We start from the raw sequence: 27,430 nt of genomic DNA, 5'->3' as shown, positions 1-27,430 counted from the left end.
AAACGCAATAGTCAAGCGTAATTTAAAGGATATTGTTGAACTAATAGTAAAGAATAGTTCTTAAAAAAGTCACATGTAACACGCCAACTAGCTATTGTCTCTAAACTGACGACTTCCTCATTACTCACAGATAAAATTATTAACCCTCGTGCGCAATTACTCCATCTCCTGACCACTTTGCAATCAATTTATAGCACTGTCTCTTTTTATTGTATAGTGATAAAAAGAAAAGGCCTCTATTTCATTAAATAAAGTGCAGGGTCTCTTAAAACGTAGGTATGATTTGATTTAAACTTGAATTGGTTGAATTAGATAATTGGTTAGATATATGTTACGAGGTTATTACCGAAGTCGTGACATTATAATTTCACTAGTTACATGACAATGGAACATAATTTTGTCAAATCTTTCAACTTCGTACAAATGTTGCCATTGTTTACAATAGTTGCTCGAAAAGCACGTGAAGCGGTTAGTTCTGTACCTATACTCTATCGGATAGTTTCGGATTGACTTCCCATCGGATTATGAGAGTAAAGGAATTAAGCTATATAATAAATATAGACCGGCAACCATAACAAAAATGTGCAAAAAATAATTTCTGAAAATTATTGTTATTTGTTAATATACTTTATTGTACACCACAAACAGAAATCTTAGGACTAAACACAAAAAAAAACTATAATACTCAAAACAAAAATATAAACAATTATTTTATGTGATGTACAATGGGCGTACTTATGGCTCATTAGCCGTCTCTTTCAAAAAAACCCAATCTGAGAATTTTTTATTTAAAACATCTGGGAAAATGTTCCTAAAATAAAACACATATACAATAACTCCCAGGGCACTTAAATATATAATATTAGAAGAGACTAATGTAACCATAACATTACTGTAATATCGTTCAGATATTTCTGTACACCTATATAACCTACATATTACTCCCATCGTCAAGGTGACGTAACCATGACAACCAAAACTCGGTAGTCGGCACGCCTTGAACGTCTTTGCTATTGTTATTATTTCGTGTTTATTTGCCTATTTTTTTAGCATTTTAGACAAAAATGGAGAAACAAGACGATGATGACGAGTTCGGAGCAGCTATCACCATCGGATCGGAAACAACGGAAGCGGAGAAAGAATTTGAAAGAGTAATTCGTTTTACTTATCATTATTTCTACTTACTTTGTATTGAGAATATTTTTTGCTTCAAAATCATTTAAGCTGCTTTGTTATTCATTAATAAGACTTATTAATAATTAGTTTAACAAAATACACATACATACATATATATATTATTTATACATAAACGTCATTTGTAACGTAAAGTTGGCTATCTAGCTTCTAGGCTGTCTAGCTTCTACATTGATTCTTTTTTCACTTTTTTTTTTAATTTTCTCTATAACAAATCTATTGTTATTTAAAATGTTTATTCTTATTAATAATTTATTACCAAGAGATAGTCAATTTTTACTACGCTCTAATTATTTTTTTAATTTTATATCAGATATTAGAACAGTTGCGAGAAGCCGAAGGTCTCAAACAGTATGCCGACGTGTACACTAAACTCTATGATTCGTATTTCAAGATGAAAGAAGAGAATGTCTCTCATCAAGAAAAACTTAGCAGCCTCAAGGTAATGTGAATTTGATTTGTCGGATAACCTTGACCAATACAATCGGATGTCCCAGTTAATTGGGACTAACGGAATTAAGAAATATCTTTTAGTAAATACATTTGTTTTGTCAATTGAAAATAATTTATTGAAACAAATTAGCTTTCATTTTCAATCAATGTATACATTAAATTTTTACATTACATTAGCAGCCTGTAAATTTCCCACTGCTGGGCTAAGACCTCCTCTCCCTTAGAGGAGCATTTTCCACCACGCTGCTCCAATGCGGGTTGGTGGAATACACATGTGGCAGAATTTCGTTGAACTAAGACGCATTCGGGTTTGCTCACGATGTTTTCCTTCACTGCCGAGCACGAGATGAATTATAAACACAAATTATGCAGATGAAATTCAGTGGTGCTTCCCTGGGTTTGAACCCGAAATCATCGGTTAAGATACACGCGTTCTTACCACTGGGCCATCTCGGCTATATGTATCAACGATCCTGAACATTTTACATTCCTCTATCTGTTATCAGCTGAACAGTTGTTATTTCCAATTATTATATTCCACCTTCGGAATTAGATGATCGCCTCCAGGTTGATTCAAATAACAAGAATATGTTTATTATTGTACATGTAATATGAAAATAAAAATAAAATATATATCCCGCTGAGTTTCTTTCGCCGGTTCGTCTGAGGTCCGAGGTTTTAAATTCCGAACCGGCGGTACACTTTTGACTAGCTATCAATAAGCAAGTGCTTATATTGATTAAACAATTTTGACTTAGAAAAAAATTTAGATAGGCACTACGTTTTATACAAATCTTATTTTATTTTAATATATTTAAGACACCAGCCAACCACGCAGAACATATTATACACGTACAAGTGTGTACGCAACACAGGTGATCTTTCTATTCCTTCCCTCTTATAATCTGATGAGACGGCAAATTCGTCACATCTGGAAAGAACTGCGCTGGACCCACGATTGTACTTGCTCGCCGAGGCGTGGTAGTGTAAACTTACAATTTCCTCACTCCGGGCTGGTAATGAATTTTTATTCGATAGAAAAACCCAGTAACTTTATATGCCTTTTTATGCCCGAACTGGATTTTGAACCCAGCAAACAGCATACCTCGAGATCTGCGGCCTTATATATATATCAGTAGACCAAACAAGTAGTGAAATTATATGTACAATATAAAGTACATATAATTTCACTAATATATAGATGATAAAGAATCGTTTAAGGCAGCATATATTATATAAAATTTATGATATACATTCTAATAATCCTAAGGAAGACATTATTCTATTACAATTATTTAATTTGCACTTTATTTATAACAGAACAGGCTATCACGATACGACGCAATGGTGTCCGAATATTTGACTGAGATTTCCGACTCCTCCAAAACCGTCGAGAGATTAAGAGCCGAAATCGGTAAGATAGTTTTAATCTTTGTAAATTCTAAGGAGCGATATAATTAGTAATACGTGTAGTAAACTAGAAATAAGGAATGTAGTTTAGTATAGTTATAGTGTTGATTTAATTGTATTAGTCGACTATTCGCATCAGTAAAAATGTTAAATTAAGGAAAAAGATTATATCAGATGGTCGCAAATGTCTTTGGAGAAAATTTAAGAACAAAAGAAAATCTATATTGGAAAACGATGATAATAATCTAACTTAAAATTATAACCGTTATAGAAGTATATTATTAACATAGTACTATAGTAATGGTATATGTAGTTGTGGAAACCCTGAACCTTAGTATAACTTAGTATATAATAAGTAGAGTAAACTAATTATAATGAACTCTTGCAAACTTGCATGTATCGAGTGAACTTCTGCCAACTGTGTATCGACACACAGATAGAAATAGTACTAAAGACTAGTACACAAACATATTTGGAAATAAAAGAATAATAAATTAAAAATGTATATGATGAGGCAAAGCAATTAAATGCCTTTTCTGACTGGAAATCAAAGCTTGAGAAAAAATACTACACCAATACCTTTCTAGGTATTGGTGTTGTCATGATCCGGTTTGAAAATAAGTAAAGCAGTGTAGCTTAAACTCTACAGTAAACTACAAGGGACATAACATCTTAATTCCCAAGGTTGGTGGCGTAATATTTCTTACATCGGCAATGCCTACCGGCGGTGGTGATCACCATCAGTTTGCCCGTCCATCCAGCTATATTATAAAACAACCCAGTTTGGTAAAATTGGTATGTCAAAAAGCAAATGACTGCGCAAGACAGGATATTTAAGTGACAGCGTAATTAACCAATATGATGGTCATTTTGATGACAATTGTGTTCTTATCATAACTCCGTAAGTATGTACTCTGATTTACTGACTGAATATTTCACCTTAGATGACGCTCGAGCGCTCGCCGATGCGATGCACGCGAGGGAATTGGCTAGCGTCGAAAGTCTGGAAACCATGAAGAAAACGGTGACACGGCTGGAGAAGGAACTTGACGCGAGGAAACGAGCTGGTGACGATGATGCGTGAGTAAATACAATAAAACGTAAATATTTTTAAATAAATTAAATAAATTTCATAATTGTATTTAAGATTAAAGTGGTATATTTTTGGGTTTATAAATTCGTTTAAAGATCTCAATATGAACCTATTCACATTAAAGAAAATTCCTTATTATGAAATAATAATGAATTATATATAACAATAAAATATAACACAAGATATTTCAACGAATTTTTCAATAAAATTAATTATAATAATTATTATTATGGGAAAGATAGGGAATGGTAAATGGCAAAATTTTCTTTTTTGTACCTAAACTCTATAATGAATTGAATGGAGTTTCATCTTGAATATTCGATTAACCTTAAAGTAATTTCTCCTTTGGCTGTGAAAATAAAGGCGTCCAACATGACTTTATAGATTTAACCTTCGTTATGATATAAGCAACTTTAGAATATTCGAGTTGTATTATAGTTGTTTAGAAACAGGTAATTGTTTAAAACAACTCAAAATCTAATACTTGACCTTTCGTAAAGTATCAAATACACATTTGAATGGAATTTACGCCTTTTAACGAACCATTAATTTGATTTTCGTAAAGCGGTGCGACGTCAGCAGTTAAAGAGAAAGAGAAGTTTGAAAAAGAGAAGGCTCGGCTACAGGGTGAGTTGGATGGTGTTAAGCAAAGGCTGACCAACGCTCTGAGTTACATCGAAGAACTGGATCAGAAGAACACCAACGCTGAAGAGACGATTGCTAAAATGGAAGAACAGCTGGAGGTAAACAGATTTAACGCCTTTCCAATAAGTGTCAATTTGTAGTGTAATGTTAATTGAATGAATGATTTTGAAGCCACGTGGTCTTTGAGGTCTTTAAGGCTCTACAAATTAATTCCTATAAGGTTAATTTTATTGAACTACATCCCTCCCACTGACAAGGTGACGGTAATGTTGGTCTCGTATAGAACGTCGCGCTCTTACGATATGGTCGATATTTTTTTCCCTGGAAAATCATTGATGCCTCCGTCACTTCTGTATGTTAGTAATAGGTACTTGACTTGTTTTGATTTGTGAGCGTGTATCATTAATAATTTAAATTAGTCAAAATTTGAGGTACAAAAACGTGTTTCTCAGACATTAGATTCAAGTTCAAGGATAATTAAATGTCTAGCAAGCTATTTATATCAATACAAAAAATACCTAGTTTTAAATTTATTTGTTTTTTTTACAAAGTATTCAAAAAGTAGGCAAGTTCAAGATATGTCACTGTGACTAATTATTTCATCAAATGTTGTTTTTAACGCTCAACTGAAACTAATCAGTTTTCTTTCAATACCACATATTCAATAAAACATTTGCATAAACTAATTAAATAAATATATTAAATAAAAATATTGGTTATATTATAAAACAAAAAGACAATGGTATTTTCAATGGTCCTAGTAAAACTATGGGACGTGGATCAAACCTTTCTAAATGACGCATGTTCATACGATTTTTTAATCCTCGGACGTCACGGAAAGCCTGCAACTACTTTTTCCGGTTCCGGAGAGTGAGGAAATAGAAAACGCATCGATATTTGGGTACACAATCGTGTACTGTAATTGCGTAACTGCGTAGTTGGGTATGTCCCTTTAAATTGGTCGCCCAGAGCGAAATCGGTCAAGGGGACATCATCATCACATTCATCTGATAAATAAACTATTACCAAATGACTCGAAGCAAATCGTGCGTTTTAACATAACACGTATATATATATATATATATATATGTGTATGATTAGATATCCTTTAGTTGTGTTATAAATTTAAATATAATTATAATGTTTTAGGAAGCGGACAATAACGCTGTACGACAGAACCGTCTGGTCGAGCATTTGAAGGGAGAGAGCGCGACGCTGAAGGCGGAAATGGAAAATCGAGGAAATGCTATTAACAGTCTTAATGATAAAGTTTGTGTTTGATTTATTATTTTACCTAAAGCAAATGGTAACTTTAATAACACTAAAAATGATGACCTATTCAGAAATATGCCATCACTCTATAGTCATATTATAGTTATCAGAAAAATCCAAAAAAAATCTATGTTAAATTCTTTAAAAATAATGACCATTTAGAAAAAAAAGACGCGAAAAATATACACCTGTGATGCATTTTCACTTCCCGTTTCTACAAAATTTCAACTTTTTTTTTTATTTATTTTTTATTTTGTAACTCTGAGTAATGCTCCTGTAGCTAGTAGTCTAAAATTTTAACCCAACTGCTCTAATTTTGAAAGATAATGACACATGATTCCCATATCAAAAGTGAAATTGAGTTTATCGTTCAATTTCAAGTGACTCTGCTGAAAAAAAATATACTACGTAGGTAGTATATTTTTGGTACTGGTTGGACGAATGGCTTTAAAAGTTGGCATATTAATTGAGGATTCCCAAATGATATGACACTTGCCAGATTATTTCTTAAATTTACATGGTGGTAGGACTTTGTGCAAGTCCGTCTGGGTAACCACGCACTCATCAGATATTGTACCGCCAAATAACAGTACACTGTATTGTTGTGTTCCGGTTAGAAGGGTGAGTGAGCCAGTGTAATCACAGGCACAAGGGACAAAACATCTTAGTTCCCAAGGTTGGTGGCGCATAGGTGATGTAAGGAATGGTTAATATTTCTTACAAAGCCATTGTCTATGGACGGTGGTGACCACTTACCATCAGCTGGCCCATTTGCTCGTCCGCCTACCGATATCATTAAAAAAACAATTATAAAAATATAAAAAAAGATTATATAAATTACAGCAAATGTTCAAACTGCAATACACACCCGACATCTAATCATCAGTAGAAAAGATCGGGTTGTCAGACGGGAGAATCTTCGGAAAAAAATTGTAAATAACGTATTTACGAATTCTACTGCTTCTACTATTCTTGCCCGTAGCTCCGCCAAGCCTTCTATTGGTTTTTGGTACAATTTTTCTTTCACTGCTCCGCAGTAAAAGAGTTCGAGTGGATTTACTGGAGCCAACGAGCTGGCCACAAGATTGTGCCAGACCGCCCTATCCACCTGTCCGGGTATTCCTCATCGAGGTATGCTCTAATCAAGCGAGCATAATGTGCCGGATTGAATCGATTGATTTTCATAAATTTGTTATATTTACCGACTCGAAAAGTGCTCTTTTACATATCTTAAAATGTACAGCACCCCACAGAGGTCTTCCTATTGCTTTCACAATTTTAAAATGTTTATTAAAATTTAAATCTAATAATAAAACAATAATCTTGCAATGGATACCATCTCATGTCGGGTTAGTGGGAAATGAGGAAGTTGACCGACTAGCTAAAGAAGCTATATCCGATGGTATTGAATTTAAGTGTTTACCTAGTCCCACCGATCTTTTAGGGGATATTAAACGAATATGTCGTGAGATGTGGTCTGAATATTTTAATGAAAGATCGCTTACCAAAGGAATCTGGTATAAAACTATACAACCTAGACTTTTTGGATCTCTCTGGTTCCTAAATTCCAAATTAAAGCGCAAAGATATTACAACTGCCTTAAGACTGCGCTCTGGTCACATTCCACTGAATAGTTTCGGATATATGATGAGAAAAGTGAATTCTCCTAATTGTACTGTGTGCGGTGTGGTAGAGGATGTCTATCACATTTTAGAAGAATGTGTTCGTGTTAGGGCGCTAAAGGGAGCTGTTATCGCTAGTCGTGGTTATAATATTGGTGTTTATAATAGCATTTTAGCTTCTCCATTGTCTAACGAAGCTAAATCTGTATATAAATTTGTAAATTTAGCTCTCAAAAATAGAAATTAGAAAACCTTATCTATGACTGTATTGTACTAATATGTGATATGAGAAATGTATTTAACTGTATATAATGACGAGGGTGACATATTCACTTAATGAAAAAACCCTCTATAATAAATAAAGATAAAAAAAAAAAAAAAAAAAAAATAATGTGCCGGGCAGCCATCTTGCTGGTACCACATATCTCGGTAAATGTTAAGTGGTACGTCTTCCAGTAAATTTGTCAATTATTTTGTAGGAATTCCAAATAAATTTCGCTATCCAAATTCTAATTCAAATAATAAAAAATAGTTGAAAATCGGATTCGTTCAAAAATAAAATAAATGCCATAATATAACAAATAATCTAGCAAGTGTCATACCATTTTGGAATCCTCATTAAATGTGCCAACTTTTAAAGTTACTTGCCCAACCGGCTTGACGTCGCATTCCGGGACTACCTGTATAGTATTTTTTAAGTAACTAATCAAATAATTATTTTGTGTTTGCTATTTGGCTGGATACATTTTACTCTGATTTATTACTCAGGCTAACTATATAAACTTTGGACGCGACCAAATAAAGTTAATTGCTACACTTATATGTCAATTAAACTAACTCCCATAAAGTTTTCTTTTTACAAGCAACATATTATACAAAATCTGGGGTCAATGCTTAAACTATTTTATACTTAAATTTATCGCATTATAGTTTTGCAAAAGTTATTTGTCTCAACTGCCGAAACATATTTAATTGTTTTAATTCTTGTTTCCAATCATAATATTCGGCTGTTCAAAGCACTTATCTACAAAAAACCAATCACTAATTACGAAATTAATTACTTGGTAGTCGGTGAAAGGTGAGTTAGCCAGTGTAACTACCGAAAGGGGCATAACATCTTAGCTCTCAAGATTAGTATGTAGTAGTAGGTGCATTAGCGAGATAAGATTTTTTTTAATATATGAGGTGGTGTTTTACTTACCATCAGGTGGCCCATTTACCCGTCCGTCTACTTATACTAAATAAAATAAAATAAATAAAACTGGGAATTACCGACCCAACTCACTCACTTGAAAGCAAAAACTCATAATTTAGTTAATCTAAGCAAAATCTAATGAGTTTCGTAATTGGTAAATTCATATATCAGTCATTTCTAGATTGAGACTAATTATCATCTCAATAAAAAAAGCTTCGGTGTCAGAAGGTAAACTCATATAAGATAAACTTCGATGAATTTTCTTAGCTGAATTCTAATAAACAAACTATTAAGATTATAAGTTTGTTTTAATAATCGATGACTAATATTGATAGCAAGTATAAATAAATAGTGAAAAAAAAATATTATAAAGGATTTGTGATTTACTGATTCATTCAACGATTCAATTTGTAAGTACCTAGTTACATAATAATTTATTCATAATGTTAGCTTTCAAAAGCCGAAAAAACTATTGAACGCCGTGATCGTCAACTTCGTGATATGGGAAACAAGTTGGAAGTAGCCCAAGAGGAGCAAGAAGCCGCTTTGCTCAAAGCTGCTCAGCTCAGACAACAGCTGGACGTCACTAACGCTGAGTTTGATAAGGCGAAGCAAAATCTCACTAACACTACAAAGGAGTTGAAGGTTTTACTCTTTTTCAAAATATATTAGAAATTATACATATATTATTTTAAAGTAATTATACAGATAAGAAAGCTATATGGTAAAGAACCGGTTGGCCAGTGGTTAGAATTTGCATTTTAGGGGGTGACTGCAGGTTCAAAGGCAAACACTGAATTTCCATGGGCTTAATTTATGTTTATAATTCATCTGGTACTCGGTGGTGAAGTAAAATGTCGCCAGGAAATGCATGTGTCTAATTTAAATGAAATTTTGCCACATGTGTATATAGCACCTGCCATGGAATGGAGCAGCTTGCTGGTTTAAGCCCCCAACTTTCTCCGCAGAGGAGAGGAGTCCTGTGATCCCTTTGCGATACTTATAAACATTGTTATTATAAGCAAGTTTCTGTGCAAATAATTTATATTGTAGAATCTGAGAAAAATACGTATTTTCCACAGAATATGATTGATGACGGTAATAGATTACGCAACGAAGTAACTAAATTAACAAAACAAGCGCTGCAACAGATGAAGAAATACCAGCTGCTGGAACAAGCAAAGGCTGGTGTTGAATCTGATCGGTAATATATTAATAAGAATAAATATCAATAGACTGAATTATGAATGATGTCTCTAAGCATTGTAATTTGTTACTCTGATACACAGATAGCGAGACCATGTTTTTACATGATTGTCTCAGAAAATGTTGAAAATCCAAAACATACTTGCTTAAGAATATATTTTTGATAATTACAAATAGGGTTATTTTGATTTGACTTCGATTATTGTACTTACTACTTTACTATTTCTAGCATCTCTATAATAATATGTATTATAGAGATGTTAGAATATGCTATTTGTTAAACGTTTCCCTCAGGGAGAATCTCCGCCAGCAAGTAAGCGTTATGGAACGGGAAATAATGCTGGGCAAGAAACAGGCGGAGGCGGACCGACGAGAGATAGAGAATCTTAACCGGGAGAAGGATATCCTCAATAAAAATATGCAAAAGATACAGAGTGCGTATAAGAAATCGATTAGCCTGTCTTTAAAAAAATATTTAAATTTTCTGTTTCAATTACAACTATAGTTTTATTTAGCTCATTATTTGGGAACTACCGTACTGCATTATGCGAGGTTATAGTTATATCAAAATATTCTAATCATGACAGAAAGCAAACGTTATTGCAATACTTATAAATTATAATAGTAATAAATTTAACTTTACTATTGAAGTAATGGCGTCATCCTCTGTACTATTAAAGAGGAACCTAACAACAACCCTACTTATATAAACAGTGCTGAACTCTAACATACCTTCAAATACATACTGTCATAAATTATCCAACTAGACGAAGCTTTGGAAAATCTGCAAATAATCAACCGTCAAGAGCAAAGACGTAAGCAGCTGGAACATGAATTGGACGCCAGTGCAGTACAGATTAATAAACAGCGCTTAATAATACGACAGCTAGAAAAGGACAAAGATAGGTCAGTGGAACAATAGAAATGAGACAAAACACAATGAGAGTTCTTCTAAAATTTAATAACATGTTGTTTAATTTTACAGAATGCTAGAGGAGACAATTGCGCTAAATGAAAAAATTGATGAGATTTCTGGTATGCCTGATACAATACTAGTCTTTTTGTGTATTATATTTAGATATAATATTTAAATATATTAATATATACTTATAGAAACATATACATTTATCTTTTTTTGTTCGCAGAGGAAGTACGTCTGCGAACAGCAGACATTCTGGATCTGAAAAAGGCTTTACGTGAGGAGTCTCTGAAGGGGCGGAAATTATCCGTCGCTTTAGACACTACGCGCGCTGAAAGAAATATGCTACACAAGAATTACACAGAAGCCCTTGATGAGATACTGGATTTGAAACAAAAGCTTAAGGTTTCTCTTTATATAATAAGCGTTCTAGAAATAACCAAATTAGAAGAGACAAATACTTTTTTCTTATAATGTGCTCAAGATTCGTTTTTTAAAGGGCTTATAATTTGCTTTTATTGACAATATTAATTTCTACAGCTATATACGTTATAAAATTGTTTTAGTGTGTTAAATAATTTTTTTTGGGGTAACGTACAAGTGGAAATTATTTTCCTTCTCCAAAAGAGTTAAACTTATTTATTATAAAAATTCGCAAGATTTGCTATAGCGACTGTCTTTAACACAGTATGAATACTTAAAGTTGCTCACGGCTTTACGGGATTAGTCTTTACATAAATAACTAATTTCTAGATGTTAGCCTATCAAATAGAACAGCTGAAAGAAGACATAAGTGGTAAGGAAACCGGCTTAAAGACCTGCGAGGGGACGCTCGTAAAATGCAACAAGAAAAACGAACAGCTTCGTTCTGAAGTACAAGCGGGGATGACGAAGTTATCCGAAGCGAAGGCGGATATTACGGCGTTGAGACAAGAAGAAGCGAGACTCAATAGAATTGTTCAGGTAAAATGGTTGCGTTTGTTTTTGTTGATATTATATTTTTTATGGCAAAGAAGGTAAAAGGAAAGTGAAAAAAAAAGGAGAAGAAATATCAAAAGATTGCTGATAAAATAATCTAGTTTTCATGTTAAGAACAACAATGGCAGCTCGATATAACACATCGCTACTCGGTGCAATATTTTCCTTATATCATAAAGGCAAACAAATGAATGTCTTAAAATCTATATCATAATTTCAAATCAAACTATTACCACAAACATCACCGCCCTAAAAATATTTTGCCACAAGAGATTAAACATTTTTCCATAAAAAACTTAATTGCACGGCAACGAGTATGAAGAACTTATTCTAAGAAATGACATATATATACAATCATATAACTAGTCTAAGAATGGCAATAACTTGATGAGCGATCGGTATAAATATCTAACTTTATATGACACGTACGTCATCTTTTGGAATCTTAATTGATAGAAACTGATACAAACGAACAGGGTTGTCTAATCGTTTTATGACTATTTGTAAAAAATAATAATGCAGAGTCATCACTTACCAGCTCGTGTCCATTTAGGGACATAATTCAAGTGTTCGCAAAATTCCAGATTTAACCAACATGAAAACAAATAAAGTTGGTTGGTACGGTTAGTTATGGCATAAAGAAATTGATGAAGATGATGTAGATATATGTTCTGTTTTACTATGTCAACTTCGTTTCGATTAGGACTATATTATTATTTAGTATTATACTAGCAATGCCGACTGCCTCGTTGGTCTATTGGCTTGATATAAGGCAACAGTTCCCAGTTCTTATCGTTCTCCCAGGGCGGATAAAAAGTCATTGGGTTTTACTGTCGAAATATTCTCAGTAACGGCCCAGTCTAGAAGTTGGAAGTGTGTAGTGTACCCGTGCCTCGGAAATCACGTTAAGTTGGTCCGTTGGTCCTGCGCGTTAACTCTTTCCGGTCGTGTCAGATTTGCCGCCCCATCGGATTATGAGAGTGGCGGAATAGAGGGTGCAATTATGTTTGTGCACACACTTGTGCAACTATAATATATTCTGGGTAGTTGGCTGATCTTTCATGAGATTCGGCGTCGTGACCGAAATCGGTCGGACGACATAATCATAGCAAGGCGTCAATTTAAATGTATATACATATATATATTTTTCATGAAATATATCAAACGTATTCAGGTATTAATAGTCTATTCGAATCCAATTCAGTCGTAGTAAAGACGATTGTACGTGGTGGTATGGCTTTGTGCAAGCCCGTATAGGTAGGTAACACCCACTCATCAGATTTTTTACCGCCAAACAGCAGTTACTCAGTGTCCCGGTTTGAAGGGTGAGTGAGCCAGTGTAACTACAGGCACTATTATCTATGGGCGGTGGTGACCACTTACTAAGTGGCCCATTTGCTCGTCCGCCTACCGATATCATAAAAAAAGGTCAGATTATTTTCCTTTGCGAACCGATGTTAGTGCTTAATACGACAATCGATTAGTAGGTGTCATGCTTTTATTGAATTTGATTTGATTGATTTGTTTTCACTAAAATAATACAGTAAGATGGCAACCCTACCGTTCGATTGAGTTCGCATACCAAAGATCCCTGCAACTTGCATGATATTATACAAGTATTAAATAATCGTTTATATTATTCTAGTTGGCGGTTTAAGGATATTCTATTTTGTCGGTAATATTGTTATCGGTATTATTAAATAGAGAATATCAATAGGTTTCAATGGAGATAAAAAATAAACCAAAAAGCCTTGTAATAACGATATCAAAATTACTTCAAGGAGAGCAATTTTTTTCGGCAAATAGGTCACCACCGCCCACAGATATTAATGCCGTTAGATATATTGACCATTCCTTACATCACCAATAGCGACATAGAGAACTAAGATGGGTTAACTTTATTGAATAAAATCTTTATTTTTTGTAAATTTAATTAGAATATTGATAATAAATAACACTTAAATTTCTTATGAATAATTAGAGGTTATTTTAAAATTACAAAATATCGACCTAAAAATAAATAATATGAATAAGTTTGAGTAGAGCCATAAATTGTAATGACGATACCAAAATTAGTTCAAGGTAAAGCTATTTATTTGTAATAATGCTTTACATTAGCGTAAAACCTTACATCGCCATTAGACATACGCAGTGACCACATAGATAACTATAACGGATATAATAAAATAAATATCATCACAGGAAGGTGACACAGCGAGAGCTAAGCTATTGAAAGAGCTAGAAGGTTTAATAAACGAACGGGACGTCGTCGGGGCGCAGCTCGTTCGTAGAAACGACGAGATATCTTTACTCTACGAGAAGATACGTATTTTAGAAGTAACGCTACACAGAGGTGAGACGCTTTATCACGCGAATACTTTTGTTTATTTGTCGTTTTTTTGCGTAATAACCAACCGTGGTATTGAACGGTATTAGCAAATTCAACAAATAAATATAATAGTATACTGGTAACATTATTTTAATTATATTTATTGATAACTAGATTATTTAAATCGATAAGATCGAGCACCTTTTTATTGATTTTCTTCTCCAGGCAATACAAGCTAATAAAACTGCTGCTTCTATTGACTGGAAAGAACATATAAAAAGTGTTCGAATCAGCCGGAAATCAGTGCGATGTTACTTCGCTGCCCATATTACCTAAACGCACTAAAAGTATAAAAAGATCATAGTGATCTATAGTAATAATATAAATTTGAAAGTAACTCTGTCTGTCTGTCTGCTCTTTCACAGCTAAACCATTGAACTGAATTTGTATAATGCAAGCTTTAACTCCGAAAAAGGACATAGGCCACTTTTTTAAGCCACGGGCGACAACTAGTAATAAATATTTTCAACCATAACGTTTTATTTACAGTAAATACTGAACTTTGCTATGGATATTGTAATGTTAGCATTAGTAGCCCGTAAATGTCCCACTGCTGGGATAAAGGCCTCCTCTCCCTTTGAGGAGAAGGTTTGGAGCATATTCCACCAATCTGCTCCAATGCGGGTTGGCGAAATACACATGTGGCAGAATTTCGTTGAAATTATACACATGCAGGTTTCCTCACGATGTTTTCCTTCACCGCCGAGCACGAGATGAATTATAAACACAAACTAAGCACATGAAATTTCAGTGGTGCCTGCCTGGGTTTGAACCCGAAATCATCGGTTAAGATGCACGCGTTCTAACCACTGGGTCATCTCGGCTTTGTAATGTTACAAGGATATCATTAGGATGGAATATTTCTTTACTTACTAAAATAACATTTGCGGTCAAGTAATTTGTACTCGCAGTTCAAGTTAAAAAAAATATCGGAATTATCCGTGTACCGCAAGAAGGAAGTCGCAGTGATATAATATATATAAATAATGCTTATTATTTAGTTAATGCGTAAAAAAAAAAACAGAAAAATCCTGCCAGCATTTTAACGCTTAACCACGTTTAACTTTTGTTGATTGACAGACGAATATTCTAATTAATATTATTCATGTTTGTCCAAATTTAAATGCATAATCTATTAACGTTCACTTTAAATATAATTAATACAAAATATAAAATTAAATAATTAATACAAAGATAAAAAAATAAATTTTCGTGTTATAGTAGTCCTATGATTTAGAATAGTTGAGACTGACGACTCCCGTTTCTTTTAGGAAATGCGTAATATAGTGATACAAATTTCTTGAAAAATGTCAGCAATGTAAAAATTTCATTGATTTTTATTTGTTTAAATTTGTATATCTTAGGGGAACGTCAATACGAGCAAAGAGTGGAGGACATCCGTCTTTTAAGAATAGAAATAATTCGTCTACGCAAAGAGAAGAATCTTCTATCGAAAGGCATAGAGAACATGACAGATTTAAGATTAGAAGTGAGGAAGATTCATGCTTTTAATGTTATTACTTTAAGCTGCAACATAAGCAAAACGGGAAACTATGGTAATAAGTTTTTATTGGAATTATGAATGAAATGAATAATTTTAGTGCAAATACAAGTGACAGTTATATCAGTGAAAATGAAACCATAATTGCTCTCAAATTATGCTTTTTTTTTGTTTTTTTTTCAACTTTTATAAAATTGTACTTAAACAGAGCCATTAAAATCGCTCGCTATTTGTTTAAGACATTATTTTAATAATAACAGCATAACAATAATAAAGCGGTTCGAGGTCAAGTTTCCTTTTTAATTTACTTTTTATCTTTTGTCTCATTAATCAATTCATGGATCGATAGGTCATTTTTAGTGTACATCTTAACTTAATTAAAATAACACTCGGGACGAAACAAAACTTTACATTCTAATCGTTTTGTTTACAAGGCTGACTTTCTATGAGGATCCGGCCACATTTTTTTCTCTTTTTTTTTTTATGTCAAAAGGTGGCAAACGAGCAGGAGGCTCACCTGATGGAAAGTGACCGTTTGAATTATTATTACAATAAAACAAGTTTTTCATTTACATTGAGAAAAACTTCACATTTATATAAATTATTTTTTAGCTTCTGATGCAAAAAAAATGAATTAAAATAGAGTGAATGATCATGAGTGAATGATGTCGATGTCACGGAACGACACTTTTATAAAAAGTTGGTAGGAAGTGAATGTTTCATTGTTTATCTTTGTTCCATGCAACATTGATAAATAAGGCACATTACTCAATACACGATTATATTAATGAAAAAAAATGTACTTAGTATTTATTGATTTCCAGGCAGGATATATGTATATAAAGTAAATTAAACTTTATTGACATACTCCGTAATTAAAATGGTGGAAAAGACCAGCTACTGAGCTTCTTTCCGGTTCTTCTCGTTAGAATCTACTTTCCGAATCGGTAGTAGCTTTACATTTACAGTAAACTGTAACCTATTGTAGTGTATTTTTATACTTTGGTTACATACATACATGTCAGCCGAAGAACGTCCACTGCTGGACATAGGCCTCCCCCAAAGATCGCCACAACGACCGGTCCTGTGCAGCCCGCAACCAGCGGCTTCCCGCGACCTTCACCAGGTCATCGGACCACCTTATGATACTTTGGTTGAAACAACAAATTTATTTAGTCAACGGAGGAAAAACTGTACCGAGTAGAGAAGACACGAGAAGCCTACGGATGACCTTGTTTATGACAGAACTTTTAAACTTCGAGAATTTATAAAAATAAATCCAGTAACATTTGTGGGTTTATATTATGTAGACAAATAATTCAGTATTTAAACACTATTTATTTTACTTTTTTAACACATTAACGCCTATTGCCAGGTTTTCAATTTAGAGCGGGAATTAGGTCGCGAGAGACTTCGCGTCCGTGCTTTAGAAGAAGCTTTGGAGACGCCACTAAACGTGCATCGCTGGAGAAAGCTGCAAGGCACGGATCCGGAGAGCGTGCATCTGACGCAGAAGTTACGACTTACGCAAAAGTTTGTGTTTATACTTGAAATTCAAGATCTAATCCTTCATTTCACATTCGCGTTTAATAATTGAGAAACTCATATCAAAAGTTTTGACAATCCTTATGTCATTGAGAAACACTTAGGTAAAGTGTTTCTCTTTTGTCTATTAAAAAATGAAAAAACCTTGTCGATTCAGGAAAGTCCTAGCACAGAGTGAAATGTTGGTTTTGAGAGATCGCGAGCTGAAAGAGACGAAGAATTTGTACAGCGCTGTTAAAGACATGCTTGCGTTACAGCCCAGCCCTGAGATACAGGTATTGTATGCACTGTACTGTACACAGCATTATGTAGTAAAATAGAAAAGTATTGTAACAGCCCGTTGATCCCCTGTCGGGCGCAGCCCGTCCTATTTGAACGGCTTACCGCCCAAACTTTGTCGTGGCGTTTTGATAAAAATATTACTAAGTTAAAAAAATAATTAGATGCAATAATCTCACTGATTTTATTAGTATAATTTAGTACTAATACAGATTCTGTAGTGGACTCTTTTTTACAGCAAACGTTGAACAGAACGCAACGTGCGCTTGCGCAGAGGACTACAAAGATGAAATGTCTTATAGCCGGTGAGGGTTCCATAATTTAAATTATGAACAATTAAGTTGCATCGCATGTAATTTTTACAAATATATTATTGACTTATGTTTTATTATCACTATTGCACATTACACATAGTACAATAAATTCTAGGAGGGAATTAATGTATAGTATAAGGTACGGGCTTATCGGGCAGAATTAGCCATTTCGTTCAGACAACCCAACGAAAATGATACTTAGGTCAATGACAGAGAAACCAGGTAGGTGATTCAATAATACATATATACAAACAGGTACCAATACTTATACGTAATACACAAATAATATTTTCTTATCTTAAATTAACATGAAAAAAAATACGGAAAAAGAATAAATCCTTTTTCCTCCTCCGTGGTCGAGTAGTGGGTACACCAGTCGATGTAAAAATTTGTTGTCTTGGGTCTGGGTGTTTGTGGTACCGTCGTTACTTCTGATTTTCCATAACATAAGTGCTTTAGCTACTTACATTGGGATCAGAGTAATGTATGTGATGTTGTCACACGAAAAATCATCCTCTCCAGTTTTGAGAAATTTGAATATCGATATAGATTTGAATCATTTTATATGAAAATAAGCATTTCTTAATTTTATTGCCTGAACAGTAAAGGATTATATATGCATAAGGCCCGCGATGATCGGGATACGGAAGAAAACCCAATACCCTCTTTTTTATCAAATAACAATAACATAGTACAGAAGAGAAAGTATATGCAAGTTACGGCGACGAAATTCTGAAACATGGTCATATTTGCGGAGACTGTTCATAAACCGAATTGCGAAATTTTGGTTTCGTTAAAATTTATTTAATTGGTAAAATCTTGTGGGATACTTAAATCGAAGGTGTGTCTATCTCTATTCCTTCTTTGATTGGAATAGACTAAATAAATATAATAAGTAGAAACTATATGTGGTATAGATGGCTAACGAGCAGGAGGCTCATCTGATGGAAAGTGACTACTAACGTCCATGAACATGTGTAACATCAGGGGACTTGCAGATGCGTTGCTAGCCTTTAAGAAATGTGTATGCTCTTTTCTTGAAAGTTCTCAAGTCATATCAGTTCGAAAAACCGCCGGCGAAAGCTGGTTCCACAGAGTGGTTATGCGAGACAGATAATGCTTTAAAAATCGCACTGTTGTGGATTTTTGGATATCTAAGTGGTTCAGGTGAAACTTGAAATTTAGACGCGATGTTCGAAGTTGAAATTCAGCAGCCGGGATTAATCCCAACAATTCCTCGGAACATTCCCCTGAAAAATACAATAGAAGATGCGGAGAGATCCACTGCTCTGCGCCGATAATTCGAACCGCTCTGCGTTTAATATGGTCAAATGGAAGAATACTGGGGAGCATTCGCCCAGAAGTGAGAGCAATATTCATTGTGAGGCCTAATTCGCACCTTGTATAGTTTTAGACAATGGGTCGACGTGAAATGCCGTGGCGAGCACACCAATCTTTGTTGATGCCAACATGGCTTTACCGTCCAATAGACCGCGGAACTGAACTTCGAGGTTCTAAACATTAACGCCAAGTATTCTGATACAAGCTGTGGCAGCAATGGGAATAGTTCTCAAATCGCTGATATACGACAAATGGTGGTTTTTAGCAGTTAACGCGTAAACTTGTGCGTTTTTGGGGTTGAATTGACTAGTTTTAGCTGGCCCCAGTCCGAGATTTCAGACACAAGTTCGTTCTGGTTTTCGTCCACGTTATACGGGCACGGCCGAGGTATAAGGTTTCTTCGGTACTGTCGTCTGCATAGCAGTGAATGTTGCTGATTTGCACCAAGTCGTTGTAATGCAAAAAAAAACAGAGTATGTGATGGTGATGACATTTTGAACGTACTAACGTTCAAAAAAGTAGCCAATAAAATGTATAATTTCAAAATCATTTCATCTATTTTTCAGAATTAAACATGCGTGAGCGACAAGTGACAGACTTGCGGCTGGAACTCGACAGAGTGAACGGTGAACTGAACTCGTCCAAGCAAAAGTACTTTGACATGAAACGCGCGCTCGACGCCGACGAAGCGAGACGGCTGCGCGTGCCCACGCCGGCCACACCCGAACAAAAATAATATACTTAAAATTATAATTACGTGTATTCTATTTTGTTAAATATTATCTTTGGTGTGTATCATCTGTGGGATATTCGATCGAAAATATTTTGGCGGTATTTTTAAATAGTTTTATGAATAACTTGAAGATTATTGATTCAAATTTATTTGATTATGAATTTAAATATTTACTGAAACGTAGGACAATAATGACGAACTTGTTAAAACTTTTTTCTATATATAGCGTTACTATACATATTCATTCAATTAAATTAGCTTGTATCGTAACTTTAATATTTTGAATACTTTGTATTCAACAATTTATACAATTTTTGATCTATTTTTATAATAGGAAAGACTGATTTTTATTATTATGGTGGTTAAAACACGCTATTGGTAAAAATCTTTGATTTTAAACTACGAATAAATTATGAATAGCATGATTAAGTCGCTATATCTAAAGGTCCTTCACTCCTGCTTGGAGTTTAATATTATAAATAAGAATTAATATTTATATTGAGCACAACCAATATTGGTTACTTACAAAAGTTAAATTCAGTAATCCAACCGTTAACAACAAATACAGACAATCTACATTTGAACTGCGCCTATTCCAACCACAAGAGGAGTCGACGCGAGGTATCATTGGTTGTGATATTGAATTGTTTATATTCTTTATGGAGTTGGCGAAGTTGTTATATAAATTGACGTTTGTTTCATACTCCTTCGGAATTGGAATACGGTAGCCATACGTAACTCAAAAAATATGCCTAAAATATTTGTTGTTTCACAAAATTATAAAATTAATAAATGTAATGTTAGTGAGCGGCCCCCGGTGGGCGTTCAAGACTAATATTTGCTTTATTGTAGCGTATGAACCGGTTGACGAAAACATTAATTTTCATTTACCATATTGGATCAAATGAAGCAAATAAATAGGTCCCTTACTTCGGCCGTGTCCAAACAAGTAATGTAAGTTCACATTGTCCCAGGTTAAGAGCCGCTATAACGGTCTTCAAGTCTAATAATAAGGTTATGGGTACAATGTTCAGGGTTCAAAATCCTTCATTATTTTCTTGGTCCATGACTATTAATGACATAAGCCAATTGATATGCCCCTCTAGTCCCGCACTACAACACTTGATTTGGGAGGCAAAACAAGGACTATCTTGAAAACAGACATAGTTGGTTTTATTCAAAATAAAAATTGTTAGTTATTTTATTAAAATCATGTTCTTTAACTTTTTATATGTATTTTATACGAATTTTAGTGTTGCCATATATTTGAGGTTATAAATAAATAAAACGCCAGAGTCATTAATCCGAAAACAATAGTTTTATTTAAGAACTTTTTCACTTTCTCATAAAATATACACATTGTTTTTTTGTCATTAAACTAAACTGTAAGTAAATACTAATTTTAAATACCAATTCTCACGATCGTCAGATTTAATCGGGTGCGGCCCGCTATTGAGTTTCGGTCTAATTTATTGGTGTTCCGTTTCATGTACAAATCCTTTACTTAATTCTATTTAGAAAAGAAAAAAAAATATATAATCAAATGAAAGCGTGATTTTGTACATTTCAAATTAATAAAAAAAACACAAGTCCTCCTGTTTACTCGTTAATTAGTGTGATGATAGAATTCTACAATCCATTGTTGATACTTAAAAATTAACAGTTTTGTATGCACGTGCAGGCTCTCGGAGCGGGCGGTACAAATGCGAACAAATGCTGAACACACGGAGGGGGCGATCCATCGAATTCATTATTATTATAATTATCAGACTTATTGTTTTAGCGAATCACATTTATATATGACTGCACGTCTCAATAACACAATTTACTAAGTTACTAAACAGTAGCACATCCTTGTTCGTCGTATCGTGATATTCGTTTTATTTATTTGTTCAAGTAGAGCGACGACGCCGTTCGTTTCCGTTCCTTGGTCTGCGTTGACTTATCATAAAATCCTTTCACAAATCTATACTTTACAGTCTGACATCCAAATTTCTAACATTTTTACGGTCTGTACATTACAATTTCATTGAATCGATCCAAGAGTTTCACATAATGTCAACAAAGATAACATTCGTCCATGGAAAAAAATGTACAAAAAACATCGTTCGATACATCGTCCCCTCCTACACCTCATACATACATCGTCCTGCGATTGTTGCACGCATTTCACATAACAGTATATAATATAGCTGTCCCAACTTACCAAATACAAACACAGAATCAACTATTCGCTCAATACACGACGTTTGCACCAACACGCTTCACTTATACATTATTTATCTTCATTCACATCTATACTTATAACCATAAAGTCCGTAAGCATCGCGTCCATTGGACAGGATCGATTTTTTCTTTTGCAAAAAAATATATTCAAAACACCCGAATATCATCACATTCGCCACTGTAAGCTACATTTCGTAGTAGTTCACTCCTCTGCCGTGTTTCAATGCAATGTCTTTGAGCACTGACGTGTTAGGACGTATGTGAACGTAGCTCCAGTTCTCGCCTGCGTGTAATATCGGTCTTTCTAGTTGTTTGGTTTCGTCTAATCTAATCGCATGCGTATGCAAACGTCGCTCCACATAATATATCACTCGTTGGCTTACGACGTAGGTACTTATGACATAGTTGCGATGGAATCAATAAAACTATTGTTTGTATGTTTGTTGCTCGGCGCTGTACGGTACTGTAACGTAGCGTGTCGCCTAGTGGACGTCGGAGCTCTCTTGCTTCATCTGGTGGTTGGCCGGGTCCGAAGTGTTGATCGGCTGTAATTAATAAATTTATGTAAATTTACAACATTTATTTGATGATTAAATTAAATTTACTCATATGAGAAACTTAAAAAATTTGGTGTTTTTTTCTGATTTGTGACAGAAAGACAGATTAGCAAATTAGCCACATCAGGAGCTGATCCCTTTAGCCCAGAACCATTGGCACCGTTATAAATCATTTATTTCATTGTTCTCGCTGTCAATTCGACCTGGCTCACTCTTTGTCCACACCGGAACACAATATTCTACCGGCCCTCCGGACGGCAGTGTGCGATGGCTAATAGCGATAGCGACGGAGTACGTACGAGCGTGATGGGCGGCTGCGGCGGCGGCGGCTGCGGCGCGGGCTGCGGCGGCAGCGCGGGCGCCTCGTGCACGGCCGTGGTGGAGTGCGCCGCCTGCGCGCCCCCGCCGCCGTAGTACCCGCCGTTCATGCCTGCGGGCAGCACACGACATTAAACCAACTTCTAAACGTGCAAAACCTCTTTCAGCTCCGAGACAGTCTTGGGTGTATTTTACTCATCATTTTAAAAAATACAACTTCTGAAGAGCTTTCTTCGATTTTCGTTAGTTGTATGACATACAAATTGCTTACATATACATTTGGATTTTTTTAGAAACAATGTAGTATTTTTTTAATATTATGAAATAACAAGATTAGCCGTGGGTAACAAAGTATACAGAATCGAGTTGGAGCTGCCGTAAGCACCTTCGCTGTAGGTGGCGGGCGGCGGCTGCGGCGCGGGGATGGGCGGCGCGGGCGGCGCCAGCACGGGCGCGGCGCCGGCCAGGAAGTAGTCCTTGTTGACGCAGTTGCGCAGGCAGTCGGGGATGCGGCCCACGATGGCGCGCCGGATCTCCGACGCCGCCATCTCGCGCAGCTCCTGCGCCGACGCGTCCGAGTAGAAGGCGGCGTGCGGCGTGCACAGCACGTTGGGCGCGTCCTTCAGTGGGCCCTGCTGGAACGTTTAATATTTTATTTTTAATGCAGCTCGTACTTCGATTTGGGAACCCGCCGATCTGTTGTCTTATCGGTTTTAATTCTATATGCCCCTGTGCATAATTTTACCGATGGCGTTTACAATTTATTAAACGAGTACTAGTTACATTTCATCAGTTAAATATCAATGAATCCACTGGCAAGGTCAACGGCAACATCGCGGCGGGTAGAAAGTATGTTTACTTTATATGACTTATATTGATAGATATCCTTCCATTGTACTCGTATGTAATTTAAGAGTATAAAGCGAGCGTGCGTGCGTGCGTGCGTGCGCGTCGTGGTAGGTACTCGCCTGGAAGACGTTGAAGGGCTCGTTCTCGTGCACGTCGAGCGCGGCGGCGCGGATGCGGCCCTGCTTGAGCGCCGCCGCCAGCCCCTCGTCGTCCACCAGCCCGCCGCGCGCCGTGTTCACCAGGAACGCGCCTGCGCACAACACACGTTACGCCGCGCTCCGGTATCACATCGATAGGGATAGCGTGCGCTAAGTCGTTACTTAACAAAGTATTTTTTAATTTGTGATTGTAAAAGCAGTGTCGAGAACTAGTGACACTGGCAAATACTGTTTACAAGTTTTATATGTAATCAGTTGTATCTAGATATGTTGTTTTATGTACACATTAATTTTAGCTATTATTTGATATCAATTTGTATGTGTATTATTTATTTTATATTTTAACATTATGCCAAACATATCAGTTTGTTAGTTAACATGAAACATATTTAGTATAGTTTATACTTTTAATAAAAAATTATGCAATGTTTGTATCATATTGTATTCATAACAAACCTGGGCGCATCTGTTTGATAGTGAATTCATTGATGAGGTGATGATTGTGTTCGTTTAGGCTGCAGTGCAATGACACACAGTCACTCTGGAATAGGAGGTCCTGGAAACATGAAATTAACATTTTTAAACTATTTGTTTTAGAAGGTCACTTAAAGCACAAAAAATAAAATATGTTTAGATTTAGTTTTTCGTTCAATTCTAAAATCAATATAAAATCATGAATATCATACATCATTCTATTTGACAAATAAAAACTATCAAGAAGCGTTAACATCATTGTATGAATCCACATCCGATTAAAAGTGTGTCATGTTTTCTAAACAATATAAAAAATGTACTTCAGATAGAACATTACATTTCAGAGACAAATTTGATATGATATGAATGTGAGATCTCTCGATCAGAAAACCACTGATGTGAGATGGACCGTATTACTGTTACCGTCTATGGTAATTATATGAGCAGGTATTTGGGTAATCGGACGATAAAAGAAAAGTGCATTAGAATAACCACAAGAATGGTAACTATTTATTGAATGATGGGAAATAATCTTACACCGGTTATGGGGTTAGATATGGCATCCATCAATGGGGTATAGTATTAGTACTAGTCATTAATACCTGCAGCGTGTAGACCCTGGTGAGACCTAGCGACTTCTCGATGCCGTCGGGCAGGTAGGGGTCGTAGAAGATGACGTTGAAGCCGAAGGCCTTGGCTCGCAGCGCGACGGCTGAACCGATGCGGCCGAGCCCCACGATGCCGAGCGTGTCGCCGCGGATGCGAGCGCATCCCGCCGCCGCCTCGCGGACCTGCTCTGGACCTGACGGGACGGAATGAATCATTAAAATTTCATTTTCTAGATTCTCCTTTAAGGCGAAATTATGTCAACCATATTTAGCTGTATAGTAAAATATTTATATTCAACAGATGCGATAAGTATATTTAAGTTTTGTTAACAGCACTGTTGTAAGTAGACGGGCTTTTTAAAGACGCCCACTGTAAAACTAGTGTCAGTAATCATTATTACTAATGTCGTGTATCAACAAAATATGCAGATTTAAGTTATTTTAAATAGTTTGGACTTGAATACAATTTAAAACTAAGTAATAGAATTATTACTTAGTTTATTATTTATTTTTATTTTGTTCACATTGTAATTTTAAACATACTGTAATAGAATAACTATTACTACTACACAGTACATAATGATAAACTATGTATCCATCAAGGTAATATCCCAAGTGCTCTTTGTAATGCTGGCTTCATCTACCGTTAAAGAAGAACAAAGTAAATAACAATACTTTTTATTACAATTTGAATCACTATTTAGCAAGTCTTGCAATGAAAAATATTCCCAAGAATCTTTTCTTTGAAATCCAACGAATAAGCATAAATATATTATTATACATTGTATTCTATACGAAGATACTAAAATATATATTAATCTCGTATAATATGATTCAAGCTTTGAATACTTTTAACATTTTTAAACATTTAAAGTAAAATTTTGTTAATTGATCCAATTAAACATACCTGTAAATTTTTTCCCTTCCCGTACCATATTGGCGAGCCAATACGTCCGTCGATATAAATTCAATATGAGACACATTGTCGTGTCCGCTACCTCCTCGACACCGTAGCCCGGAACATTACATACAGCTATCCCTGGAAACAAATTACGACAACATTGAAATAAAAATATATCCTATATTCATTAATTGCATAAACAGCAGTTTGTATGGAAACAATAAAGTTCAAAGTGGATAATTGTAATGAATTATTTGACGATCGATATATTATTTTGGATGTCAGTGTAATACAGTAGAAAATCTTCGCGACTTAAACTCAAAAAATCTCAAATAGATTCTCTACGAGCACATTTCAATCGTTAAAGTATTTTTTCTATTGAGAAGTACCAGCAAGAAACTCAGTACATAGTAATTCTTTCTCATCGATCAAATAATATAAAAATAATAATCTTATACTAGTTATAAACCTCGAAATATTATATATGTGCCACGAGGATATACATATTAAAATTAAAATTAATTCAATGTTTTAAATAATTTTGCTAATCATATTAATACAAACCGTGACCGTGGGAAATATTATAAAGAATGTTAGTTAGTATTTTATGCATAATAAACATACAAAAATTCACAACGATCTATATTATGCATGAAAATTCTATGAGAATAGCATTTGTCATTCAAGAAAATAAATGATTCGATGAAACAAATTTGATAAGCGGATAATAATAGAAAAACCCATTTCAAACACGATCCACAACTTCTGCTTCATTTATATACACATTATTTATTTATATATTCATATATGGTTATGTGATACTGATAGAATGCTGGAATTCTATACTTTTATTGATCACCATTTAGTTGTTATTAAACGATCTCATATATATGCATTGTATATTATGTCGTTCAAAGTCAAAAAATATTTCAGTCGATTTGGCTTAATCGCAATTTTACAGTATTTTTTACATGTGCCTACTATATCGAAAGGTAAATTACAAAGACGAACCGGCAATAAACTCAAATTCCTCCTCTCGGACAGTTTAATATAATTACGTTTAAGAAGCTAGTTGCTAGAAATTATTATTAGTAGTATTTAATACAATACATATAATTTTTAACATCAACTTAAGATTTATCGTTGAAGATTTTATTTTTTAATAAGCTGCTTTCAATTATTCTGGGTACCGAACTTTCGGCCGAATTTGAAATACTATTTACACAGAATAATCAAAAAGTAATATATGA

General features: G+C 34.8%; 2 protein-coding genes across 7 annotated transcripts in view; one reads left to right on the top strand and one right to left on the bottom strand.

Annotated features, from left to right (window-relative positions):
* Positions 1 to 1,064: 1,064 nt before the first annotated feature.
* LOC125072959 (cilia- and flagella-associated protein 58-like) lies at positions 1,065 to 20,092 on the top strand. Its single transcript, XM_047683595.1, has 19 exons — positions 1,065 to 1,151; positions 1,508 to 1,636; positions 2,968 to 3,061; positions 4,002 to 4,137; positions 4,716 to 4,893; positions 5,945 to 6,064; positions 9,335 to 9,529; positions 9,967 to 10,088; positions 10,385 to 10,524; positions 10,858 to 10,996; positions 11,076 to 11,125; positions 11,236 to 11,414; positions 11,763 to 11,972; positions 14,190 to 14,340; positions 15,741 to 15,865; positions 17,253 to 17,410; positions 17,580 to 17,697; positions 17,940 to 18,006; positions 19,923 to 20,092. The coding sequence occupies exons 1-19, from the start codon at positions 1,065 to 1,067 to the stop codon at positions 20,090 to 20,092; spliced, it is 2,568 nt and encodes an 855-aa protein (XP_047539551.1).
* Positions 20,093 to 21,385: 1,293 nt separating this feature from the next.
* Positions 21,386 to 27,430, bottom strand: part of LOC125072997 (C-terminal-binding protein) — an 80,222-nt gene continuing 74,177 nt past the window's right edge. For 5 of the 6 annotated variants that reach the window (XM_047683636.1, XM_047683634.1, XM_047683635.1 and 2 more), the window contains 7 exons: positions 26,187 to 26,318; positions 25,274 to 25,473; positions 24,654 to 24,753; positions 24,159 to 24,289; positions 23,576 to 23,825; positions 23,172 to 23,302; positions 21,386 to 22,860 (listed from right to left, as the gene is read on the bottom strand). In XM_047683636.1, the coding sequence (XP_047539592.1) occupies positions 22,798 to 22,860; positions 23,172 to 23,302; positions 23,576 to 23,825; positions 24,159 to 24,289; positions 24,654 to 24,753; positions 25,274 to 25,473; positions 26,187 to 26,318 (1,007 nt within the window). In that variant the 3' untranslated portion in view covers positions 21,386 to 22,797. The remainder of the gene's footprint in view (positions 22,861 to 23,171; positions 23,303 to 23,575; positions 23,826 to 24,158; positions 24,290 to 24,653; positions 24,754 to 25,273; positions 25,474 to 26,186; positions 26,319 to 27,430) is intronic. The other variant, XM_047683639.1, reaches the window with a different exon arrangement.

This window comes from Vanessa atalanta, chromosome 23, assembly GCF_905147765.1.
Source record: "Vanessa atalanta chromosome 23, ilVanAtal1.2, whole genome shotgun sequence".
In the NCBI taxonomy this organism is placed as follows: Eukaryota; Metazoa; Arthropoda; class Insecta; order Lepidoptera; family Nymphalidae; genus Vanessa; species Vanessa atalanta.
Note: the sequence above shows the minus strand (reverse complement) of the source record. Positions and strands in the feature narration are given on the sequence as shown.